The following is an 11,295-nucleotide window of genomic DNA, read 5'->3' on the forward strand; positions in this document are numbered from 1 at the left end:
CTGTTATATGGGAGCCATGACCAATCCACAGGAAACTATTGATCATCTTTAATGACAGATTAGTCCAGCGTATAATATACATGCAGCACACCGGGCAGTAGCTGTGCCTCTGCTTTCAGTCTTAAAATATATACACTATGTATGTATATATACACACACCTTTAGAAGCTTATTTCAGAATTGGAATGAGGACAGAGTGTGTTTAAAGTGATTAGCATTGCTATTTTTAGGGTGAGAAAACAAGAGGCCCTGCCTTATTTTCCTATAAGTCCAGTGTTTGCATGCATATTAGTGTTGTGGAACAAATAATTTGTTTATTCAGATTCCTTTTTCATGTGGTTTAGATGTCAGGAAGAGATTTGTGTTTCTGCTTCCACAACCATTACCTGTAAGCGTAGAAAACCCAGCCAGTAAGCACATCCCAACATATTCATGCCAGTATGCCCATAGATTGTAAAACAACAGATTTTAACATTGTTTGTTCCAATCAGCTGCTAATTTGTTTTACACAAACTCTAGTACTAAAGGAAGAGAGGACCGGTAAGAAAGAAGAATTGTTATCTTGTCATTCTTGAGAGTCCTGACTCAAAAAGAAATAAGATTTTTCATTTAAGTTGCATTTTAGACCCTGAGAAGTTTTTGTTTTTTTTAATTATTATTATTTTATTTTTTTAAAGATCAGGAAGCGGAAGTTACCAGACTCATTTAAATGTAATGGTTTTACGAGCATTTTTTAAAAAACTTGATGCGGTTGATGTGTAAAAAATTAACCACGTAGAGGAAGCCTCTTCTTTGTTTTTAAGACCTCTACAGCGTAGGTATACACAAAAAAAGAGGAAGTTCAAATTGGATGACCAGACAAGGTAAATCATCAACTTATCATGATTTTAAAAACAGGCCGTTGAAGTTTAGAGGCTGCAGTCACTTTTTCCTTTCACCTACACGGAGGCCGTGAAAGGTCAAACAACTTGTTTTGGCGAAGTTAACCCACTGTTCTGCTGGGCATGATAGATAGACAGACAGACTCTGTTATGGACAATATAGACAATAATGTGGAAAAAATAATAATTAAAATAAATAATGACTTATCTATTAACAGAATTGTTTAGAGGGGCAAATGTTTCTCATTAAAAAAACAACAAAAAAAAAAAAATTTTAGGAATAAAATGTGCTAATAATATAATATTATTAGTACTATCATAAGAGGAATAAACACAGGTAAGGACTTGTTGGTAAATTATCTTTGTCCCATGTTTTAGAGGGGGAACCGATTATTTCAGACGACTGAAATATTTGTTTCCCCCCTGGTAACTTTTGCAAAAAAAGAACAAATGTCTCCAAATTCACAGGACTTGTTTTGCATGATAAGAGGTTGTTGTTGGAAAATTAATGATCTAAATAGCATTCGATCTGAATGTTATTTAGATAAAAAGCGAAATACCACTTCAGGCGGAGAAAACCCACGTAAAAATATTACAACAGTTCACTGCAAACCCATATGATGCACTCGATCCACTGCAGTCTACATGCAGTCTAACACCAATTAGGTGTTGTGATGAGAAGCTATTTTATTTTTTGTTGACAGGGGTTGCCACCGATGCTGCTCTACCAGCATTTTGCCCGGTGATGTAGATTGTGTTCGCTCTAGAAACTGCCTTTGCAGCTCTGCCCCCCTGAAGCGCTGAGAGTGTTCCATTTGTGGCTCTCGTGAAACATTTAGAGTGCAGACGTTCCTGCCTTCTGCTGGGGAAACATGCCAGACTGTGATAATAATGCTCGCTCGCTCGCTCTGTTGGCTCTTTTTTAGGTCAGACACGCTTCTTTTGGTTAATCTCTCATCTCTTTTCTCATCATTGGTGTCCTCAGCAGGCCTTTGATGCTCTCATGTAGAAGCTGCTTGTCGTGCAGGTGGACCTGCACGTGTTTTTAATGTTGATTCTTGGATTTTTGACTATTAGTCACACATTTGGGATCATTGCCACCTGCTGCCATAAACCAACAGGCCACAGGTAACTGCCTGTGTGTGTGTTCTACGTCCAAACATCCCGTTTATGAAGCTCAGAAAGTAATCATCAGAAGCACACCTCCAGCCGATTAATTTTTGGAGTCTGCGAGATTTAAGATGGCCTCCACAGCTAATCGATCTTAGCAAACCCAAAAATGGCTGCAACTCAGTAAGATTTACAGATCCTGAGCTAAAATCTGACGTAGGAGCTGAGAGTCCTCCCCGAACACAAACTCTTAGCACCAACAGATCATAAACAGTCAAGATTTGTTCTTATTTGTATTTATTTTTATATGTTCATGTGGCGACGAGAACAACTCACGACCCCGGCTGTCTCTGCAGAGCTGCAGTGGGACCCAAAAACTACATAAGGAGCTCCATGAACATAAAGAATCTGAGGTGTTTATCCAGTTTCTAAACTCTCATTCAAACATTTTTTCCCCTTGATTTGTGGGGAGCTGGTGATTATCTCCATCAGTCAGAGGTAGACCTGAGAACAGGTTTCCAGTCCATCACAGGACCACATGCTGAGGCACACTTATCCCTCAGGGCGACGTAAGGTTGCCAGTTAATCAAACATGCATGCTTTGCTTCCTTCTTTTGAAGGAAACGACCAGAAACTTATAAATTGCTGATCTGATTGTAGTTTTCTTGTCTTGATCTCACATTCCTCGGTGTCTCAGCGGACTGAAGCTGCATGAATGACTAAATTGAAGTGAAAACACACAATTCGAATAAATTTGTTGCCATCTTTTGCACTGGGATGCAATCCTTGCTTAGTTGGAAATACCTAGATTTTATTAAAATACTAAAACATGCCTGATATTTATTTCCACAGCATTATATCCAGAACACACAAACAAAAAAGCAAGATGTGAGCACACATTAAATTTGTCCTGTTCGATATGCTGTATAAAGATGTCGAATCAGATCTGCTTTGGCATTTTATTGTAGTACGTGTGCAAAACTTCAAGGAAACCATCAGGATCTTTAAGTGAACAGGATGTCTGACTGATGAAACTGACCAAACTTAAACTACTATTAACTATAATGAAGGATCTTGGAAATATTTTAAACGTTATGGAGTTTTATTAAAACCTAACAGGTGTCACGTGTTTGTCTAAATGTGTTTAAGCACGTTTTTTGTTCCTTTATGCCTTTTGTTGATTGAATTTTCCATCGAGGACAAAGCTGTTGTCCTTGTTCACCAGCAGGAGTAGGAGAAAAGCGGGTACTGGCTCCAGTCTGCCGAGCTGCTGTGGTAACCCTGGTGACTGTAGTGGCAGGCCGACTGCTGGGTGCTCTGGTGAGTTGTGGAAAGTGGGGGAGGTGGAGGCTGAAGAAAGGTCTCTGCTGGGTCTCTGTCTCCGGACGGTAAGGAGAGTCTAGTGTACTCCACACACCTGGAAGAAAGAAAGAAAGAGACAGACTCTAAAGATCACGCAGTTCATGTAACAAGTCGAACACGTCCTCAAGCGTTGAAGTGCATTTACAAAGATCTCATCGTTTCTCAGCGTCCTGTTTGAGAGTCGGACCTGTAAGGCTGGTATGCCGCGGCTGCAGGCACCATCTGCTCCTCGCAGCTGTAGTCGTAGTCGTGTAGCTCCAAGGGCTCTGGGTGTAACGTCTCAGAGGAGTCCTGCTCTGGGCCCCAGGCTGAGAGGTCACCTCCCTTCAGAGATGGCGGTGCGGAGGCTGGCTGAGAGGCGGAGGGCATCCTCTGCAGGCCTGACAGGGAAATACAACATCCAGCTCAGATAAATACCTTTCTGTTCCATGTGCAGTACAATTATTACATCTGTGTGTAAAATATTATATTTATGAATAATACCTGGAGAACTGCTGCGAAGGTCTTTGCTTTCCTTAGAGGGTCTTTTTTCAGGAGAGCTTTTCTTTGTTTGACACCTGAATAAACATGACATTTACATATTTTTTTAAATGTCAAAAGAACCAAAAACAACAAAGAAACCAAAACAGTCATTGCACATCCACTTTCAAACGTGCTTCAAAAAAGAATGACTAAAGAAGATATCACTTTAATAAGGCTGCAAGATCCATTACTGTGTTTTTATTCATTCAGGTAAATGTAATTTTTTACGAGTTGCCCAGCTTACTTTTTTAACTAAATGACGTTAAATGCCAAAACAAATGTATCTACAATCCTCAGAGTGCTTACAGGTAGGCAACTTACTGACAATTTGATATTTAAAATCTAAATGATGAAGAATAGAGATAAATGCTGAGAGCAAAGACTGTATTTAATGATAGATCTCTGACATGAACCAGGAAGTTGAACTCAGAACAGAAGCAACCTTCCCTCTACGAACTTTAAGCTAAAATTTGAAAACTATATAGATTTTTTTTCCTAGGTGTTTAGTTCACTTTTGTCTTTTCATGTAGTTCTGTTGTTGTACGCTCAAATATATATTCTAATCTGTTGGTTGATTCCAAAAATACAACATGGCAGCTTCAGTAAACCAGGATCTTATGGCTACAACTCTCAGCAGTCAGAGAAGATCGAGACATTTGGTTTATTGTCCTTTTAGTTTAATGCACTGTAAGTCTTTAAGTATTTACAACCTAATGAATGACTTCTTTTCAGTCATTCATAAGTGCACCCTTATTGTGAAGTGGAGCCAAAACGTACCTTTTTCTGTGGGAATCGGTGCCTCCTTTTCTGAACCCCTTGGCAAACGGGTTGTGGTCAATCTTCAGTTTGGTGATCTAAAGAATGGGAGGAAAGGTGTCATTTGAAGAGAACAGAAACTTGTGCTGGTTTAAAAAAAAAAAAGTGATTTTTTTTTTTCTAGATTGGGACCTTTGGATTTTGGTAGGCAGTCACAGCTGTGAACACTGTTTCTGGGAATGAGAAGGTCTGAAAAGAGCCCCAGCAGAGGGTGTAGGGACTGTCTGCCTGGATCACGTGAAACCGTGGGTAGTAGCGGTGCATGGAGTGAAGGATGATCTGATAAGAAAGGAGAGCAAACATTAGCAGAGCATAACACAACGTGACCCGGTTTGTTTCGAGGTGAAGCGGGGCTTTACGTGGCCGTGCTGGTCCAGCGTGTTGTTGGTGAGCTTCAACTTCAGGAAAGTCAACGACTGCTTCATCCAGTGACCTCCAACAGCGGGGGAGTCGGGGTGTATGTATGTCCGACACGGGGGCTGGGGCTCGGCCTTTCCTGCCACCTCCCACTGCTTCTTCTTCCACTACAGAGGAGTAACAGGGGGGTGAATGCTGCATTAACATGTGTGAGACTTCAGGATATGTGTGATTAATCAGAATCCACCAAGAAGCATGAAATTCTCCTCCTGATAGCTGCTCTACAAAACAATGTGTAAGTTTTAGGTCATTTAAGTTCAAGAAAAAGACCAGAAATAAATGACAGTCTCACAAACATCCTTTTAACTCGTCCTCACATGCTTTGATTTGTGACTCATCGCCTTGGTGTGCTGAGAGCAATAATTGCGACCAAATGGGCCACAGAAAACGATTAGAGCTGCTGAATGAATGGAAGGCAGGCTGCTCCTCGTCCGTTGACTGTGAATGAGGAGGGATGCTAATTGATTGGGCTTCCAGCCAGGAGTGCACAAACAGGAAGCAATGAAAGGCTTTGATATGCAGCAGCGAATGGTTTCAGCCAGACTAGGCAGAATGGAACGGTGTCTGACTGCAGACCGCTGCTTGTAACACACTGCAGAGGGCTGCTTTAATCCTCGAGGAAACGATTTGACCGTATTTCATCATACCTTATATTTGAAGGTATCGACAGGAACAATGTCCGCCATGATCACATAGTTTGCAGAGGGTTGGAGCCCACATAGACTTATACTGCAGTGTGGAAACATTCTCCTAAGACAAACGCACAAAGTCAGGAGTCATATAATGAGTAAATATCTCCATTGGAATCATGTTATCTCCAGAACAGAAGCATACGCTTGGATAACATACATCACACATGGCGAGATATGTTCAGAATCAAAGAATCGCTGGAATAACTTAAGTCTAATGACATTTGGAAGCATCATTACCTTCCATGCTTTGTTATAATCATCTCCGTCCCAGTCCTGTGAAAAGACTTCCAGAGTTCAGAGTTTTCTAGAGTCATCCTGATGGGGCCCTGCTGGTAGGAGTGAGAGGCTGACGGGGACCGGGGCATGCTTTGATTCAGTCTGCTGTCTGGGGAGAAATTTACCAAACAAACCTTAATAAAAAAAGAAGCAAAACAGCTAGCTCTTTTTTTTTTAGTTCAGATTGAAGCCCAAATGGTCTGCTTACTACAGTAAAAGAATGAGAAACAAAACATGTGCTCTTGTAAATGAAACTGCAAGTTTAAAATGTTTTTACCAAGACATAAATTCTTATCTTTATCTTAGTGGTCCTCTTTAGTCAGTAAAACATCTGTTGCATGTTTTTGTGCACCCAGAAACAGTTTTTTTCACATGAAAAAGTAACCAAAACTAGCAAAGTTTAAAATGATTTAAATATAAGTCATACTAAGTTTTCTAAAACATATCACTTTTTTTTTTTTTTTTTTTAAGTAGGTCCAAAGTCAGAGCACATGCTTTTTATTACATAAATAACATTCATCTTACCAGAGATGTTGGGCATGTTGACTCCACCAACCACACATGGAAAGAAGCTGCTGCTTTTAAAGGCTGGGACATGAATGGGATCCTTCAGGAGTCCCTGTCCAGTGGTCTGAGGCCTGAAGTCCATTGGTCACCGCAGAGAAGGGTGTGGTCTAAACCACCCAATGGGGTGCAGTCAGCCAGGATGCAGGTGAGAATGTTACCTGTTCAGTGTTTTTCTTGAAAGTCTGCTAAATCTGTCACGATATTACAAGATGTTAAATGCAGGTTTGCTGTTGTTGTTTCGTTTGCTTTAATGGAAGAAAAAAAAAGTTTTTATACTTTAGGTACTCAGAACTATCGTGTGATCTAGTATCCTGCACCTCAAGACAAAGAATTTGCAAATTTTATGCCTTTTGCTGTTTGACTGTAACAGTTACCAACGTTTATATGCCACACATGAAGCGTGTAGAGATGTGCTGACGAATAATCTGTCCCTCCTTTTTGACCCTGCAGTTCAAGTAGCAGCAAAGTGATCCGCATTTAAACTAGTCTGAGGGAACAAACGAGCCTCTGCCCTGCAGCTCTGAATGTGTATTGCTTGTAAAATGTGAGATTTCAGAGGGGCTGGCGTTGACAATGGCCAGCTCTCCTGATCTGGCCAAATGGTCCCAGCCCCTTCTTCCTCCATCCCCTGTGTGTCATGATGTCTTTCAAGCACCGGGTGGGGAATATGGACCTCTCCGATGGCCCGTTTACATGAAAGTATCATGGAAAACTAGTGTTCAGACCCTTTCCACAAAACCCCACTTGATAAAACCTGGGCTACCTACTAAAACGGACTTTGATTAATTCAGTGGGATCTTTTCCTGCAGGGGTTTAGATCTTGATATCAGAGTGCCTGCTGGCAGCGTGAGGTCATCCATCCGAAAGACGAGTGGACTTTCAGCTGGACGGTGAGCCGGACCACAACTTTAAATCCACCATGGTCTGACTCAAAAGGTGCAAATGAAAATAATATGAAAGGTAAGGAAAAGGCCAAGTGAAGCCTCAACACACACACACACACACACACACACACACACACTAGAGCTGAAATATGTTTAAATTAGGGGAAAGCATCAACATTTTAAATAATTCAGAGTGAAAATTTGTATTTTTCTGGGTACATAGTTGCTAAATTCAAGACCCATACCTGGTACTTACCTGGCATATACTCTGTAATCACTCTGTAGATACTGGGTACTTACATGGTCTGTATCAGGTAAAGTACCAGGGACTCACCTGGTAGATATTGTGTACATATCTGCTATGTGCACAGTACATACTAGGTATTTACTGAGTATGTACTTACTACTTAGTAGGGTTATAGCTGGTACATACCTGTCACAAGCTTCTTTTTTGGTACAGAGTATGTATTTGGTACGCAACAGGCGCATACCTGGTACTTACAGGGTACGCACAAAGTACACTGGGTATGTACCTGGTACTGTATGTTCCAGACGGCTTCCTGGTACATGACCAATAAGTACTTGGGATGTATCCTGTGTTCCAGCTACTTACATGGAACTTACTGGGTATGTAACTGGTATCCTGTACATACATGATACTATGTAAGTACCCAGCAAGTACCAGGTACTTACAGAGTATACACTTGGTACTTACCAAGTAGGTGCCTGATTCAGAAGTTCTCAATCGACCAACCTGGCAAAAAAAAGTTAAATTATAAAAAAATACATATATAAAGTTGGACTCAGAAGTTGGTCAAATCACATTTAAGCAGAAATCTCCAGTATAAATACATAATTCAACCCAGTACATACCAGTTTAGTAGTACCATGCACCCTAGTATCTAGTAGCTGCCTTGTAAGTACCCTGTAAGTACCAGGTACACACAGTGTGTTTTAAGTGTTGCTTCCAGTTATTTCTGCTTCAGTGTGATATGATGTGTTCTTACGTTTTGGTAGAATAATGAGTGATGAATATGGAGACGCTGTGATGTACTCAGGGCAGTGATATTACGTTAACTCCGCGAGGAACAACATTCCTGGGATTTTAAAGCTTTTGGAAAGAGCCTGACTTGGTGCCTCAGCGGGAGTTTTCTGCTCCATCAAAAGACAAGTTGAAACACTTCTCTGCTTAAATCAAACTGAGGCGTGAGGATGGAATTTGTTCTGTTTTTTTTTTTTTTGCCTGTGGCATGTGTCACCTCTGAAACTATGCAACCACATCTGCCTCTGCTAATAACCAGGCTGAGCAGCACTAACGTCAGCGAGCCACTGCTGTTGGTTGTGCGTTAGAGTGCAAAGCAGCGCATCGGAGTTTGATGCAATGTTGTGCAAAAGGAGCACAAATGAACTTTAAAACTGCAAACGCAGACGTTAAAGTGCAAATGTTTGTTTGCAACATCTGCTGTGCTTGTTGACCTGCACCATCAGTCCCGCTGCAGCGACAGGATCTGACGACAGGAAGCGCTGTGGTTTCAGCGTGTTTGCAGAGGCTGCAGAGCACGGCCCGCGCTCCGGAGGCTCAGATGTGGCGGCGGGATTGGTTCACCGCTCGGACGCAGTTTAAAACAAAACTGGGCGGGAAAGCTCCGGAATTGCGAAGGTGTTCCCGAGAAAGGAATTCCATTTCCAGAAAAGAAGGATGTTTTGTTTTTGTTTGTAGTTTTTTTTTTTTTTTCTTTTTGTGTGTGTGTGTGTGTCAGCAGGAAAAGTGAATTTCTAAACCGCCCTTAACTCTGAGCCACAGAAAACAGATACTAGTGCTGATAATCGATAGACGTGGTGATAACTGATCCGAACAGGAGGGACGTTAGGCTTGGTGACCCACAAAGCTGCAAAAAAAAAAAAGTTAGTTGTCAATAAAGATTGAGAGACTAGCAACTAGCATCCCTTGAAGGATTGCATATAGTTTTAGACTAAGATCATCAAATGCTGAGAAATGATGGAGTTCATCATTTTTGGTAAAATCTAGAAAATAACATTATTCACAACCTCATGTGATATTTGTAGATGCACTACTACTACACCAATTTTTTAGCTCCGTATCTGTAAAACTCACCACGTTGGAGCCATTCTTTAATTTCCTAAGGTTGATTAGCTGTCGTGGCCATCTTGAATCTGGTTGACTGCAAAACTTAATCAGTTGTGAAAATCCACCCAGTGGTTACGTTCTGAAAGTTTCATTAAAAGCTGTCCATTGGTTCATGAGATATTTTGCTAACAGACAGAATTGACTCCAGAGTTCATTCCGGAGTTTTAAGTAAGGATCTCGTGCAATCTGTTAGACTATGTGCTGAGAATCACTCTCAGCTACTACCACACCACATTTTAGTTCATTATCTGTAAAACTCACAGAGTTATAACAATTTTTCTGTTTGCTAAGGATACTTTGCTGCGACAGCCATTCTTAATCAGACTGACCCCAAAGGTTAATCAGTTTTAGATGCACATCCAATAATTATTTCCTGAGAGTTCTAATAAAACCTGTCCACTGGTTCATGAGATATTTTGCTAACAGACAGACACACAAACACACTTAATATGTATATAAATACCTGTTGTGATTTTTACAATACATTTTTTATCCCTAATTTTAGTCTTTACTATAATAAACGACATTTATAATGTGGTAGTTTTTAAAGTTAGCCATCAAATTCAATGAAAAGAAAAAAAAGTTTAGAAACCCCAATAATGTCAAAGCACAGTACCGCCACCTACTGGAGAACTTTGTAAAATAGTTGCCACAGAACAGAGTGAGTTACTCACAGAGTGAGTAAAATGAACTTTTCTGCACCTAATGTAGTAAAAAAACAAACCTTTATTTTAAAGAGTTTAAACTGTTTGTAACATGCTTTTTAAAATTAATTTTTAGGAGGACTAATGCAATTTTTGAAGCACTAGAATATTAAAAATTAAGACACTACACCTGAGCATTAGGCCCATAAATGCTCAACTAAATGAACATTTACTATATCTGTAATTTAATTTTCTAAAATGTTTTTTTTTTTCTGTTCTGATATTGCATTTAAAGGATTTTTAATGATATGTTCTAATGAGTAAGGTAACCAATTTGTAATCGTAAAAAGTGTTAGTAATTATCTGAAAATCGATGGAAAATGATTAAAGGCAGAAATGGACAGAGTTCATAAGAAACTGTGACAAACAGACCAGTGCAGGAGCAAATGAAGGGGCGAAGGGAAGGCAGTGAGTGCTGAGACCGGAGGAGACAGTCGTGGATAAAAATTTAAAAACACTGAAAAGGAATTTCCTAAAAGACAATAATTCATAGAGACAGCTCCTGGAACAACAACAACAACAACAAAGAAAAAACACCCCAGAACTGTAATTAGGTTCCCAAAAGTTCCACAAAAAGATTTGTGTATAAATAATGCAACTTTTTTTTTTTCTTTTTGACAAGTCCCAAACTCCCTTGATCCCCTGTGACTTTGAACAGAGCCACGCAGAAATATTTTAGGCAGGAACCTGAACGAGCTCAGCCCTGAGATGCCTGCAGGTCTCCATGGTGCTCCATCCGCCTCAGGAAGAACCCTGAGTCCAGAGAAGCACACAAAGCTTTGAGTCCGACAGAAGGATGCAGCACTGTGGTGTGAAATGTGACTCTAAATGTGCTGTCGTCATTTGGACTTATTTATTAAAGATGCACCTTTTTGATTGCAGTCACCAGGAAAGCAGCTCAATGCAGTCTGGAGG

At 40.4% G+C, this 11,295-nt stretch overlaps 1 protein-coding gene across 2 annotated transcripts; it reads right to left on the bottom strand.

The window, feature by feature from the left end:
- Positions 1 to 2,271: 2,271 nt before the first annotated feature.
- Positions 2,272 to 9,357, bottom strand: LOC108232628 (T-box-containing protein TBX6L). 2 transcript variants are annotated; one of them, XM_037979299.1, is made up of 10 exons: positions 8,401 to 9,357; positions 6,602 to 8,281; positions 6,038 to 6,185; positions 5,756 to 5,858; positions 5,051 to 5,215; positions 4,824 to 4,970; positions 4,653 to 4,729; positions 3,837 to 3,910; positions 3,541 to 3,733; positions 2,272 to 3,408 (listed from the first exon to the last, which is right to left on the bottom strand). In XM_037979299.1, the coding sequence occupies exons 2-10, from the start codon at positions 6,723 to 6,725 to the stop codon at positions 3,210 to 3,212; spliced, it is 1,230 nt and encodes a 409-aa protein (XP_037835227.1). In that variant the 5' UTR covers positions 6,726 to 8,281; positions 8,401 to 9,357; the 3' UTR covers positions 2,272 to 3,209. The 2 variants fall into 2 exon arrangements, with proteins under 2 accessions (XP_037835227.1, XP_017266030.1); XM_017410541.3 differs by having other exon boundaries at positions 6,602 to 9,357.
- Between the last annotated feature and the right edge of the window lie 1,938 nt (positions 9,358 to 11,295).

Source organism: Kryptolebias marmoratus, linkage group LG14 (genome assembly GCF_001649575.2).
Source record: "Kryptolebias marmoratus isolate JLee-2015 linkage group LG14, ASM164957v2, whole genome shotgun sequence".
Lineage (NCBI taxonomy): Eukaryota > Metazoa > Chordata > Actinopteri > Cyprinodontiformes > Rivulidae > Kryptolebias > Kryptolebias marmoratus.

Bases quoted from the DNA above. Each gene is read 5' to 3' on its own strand.
- LOC108232628 (XM_037979299.1), bottom strand. From the start codon at position 6,725: ATGGACTTCAGGCCTCAGACCACTGGACAGGGACTCCTGAAGGATCCC. The intron at 4,730-4,823 runs GTCCCAATCTAG...CCCATTCTTTAG, and splicing joins CTGCCTACCAAAATCCAAAG to ATCACCAAACTGAAGATTGA. The intron at 3,911-4,652 runs GTACGTTTTGGC...ATGTTTATTCAG, and splicing joins ACCGATTCCCACAGAAAAAG to GTGTCAAACAAAGAAAAGCT.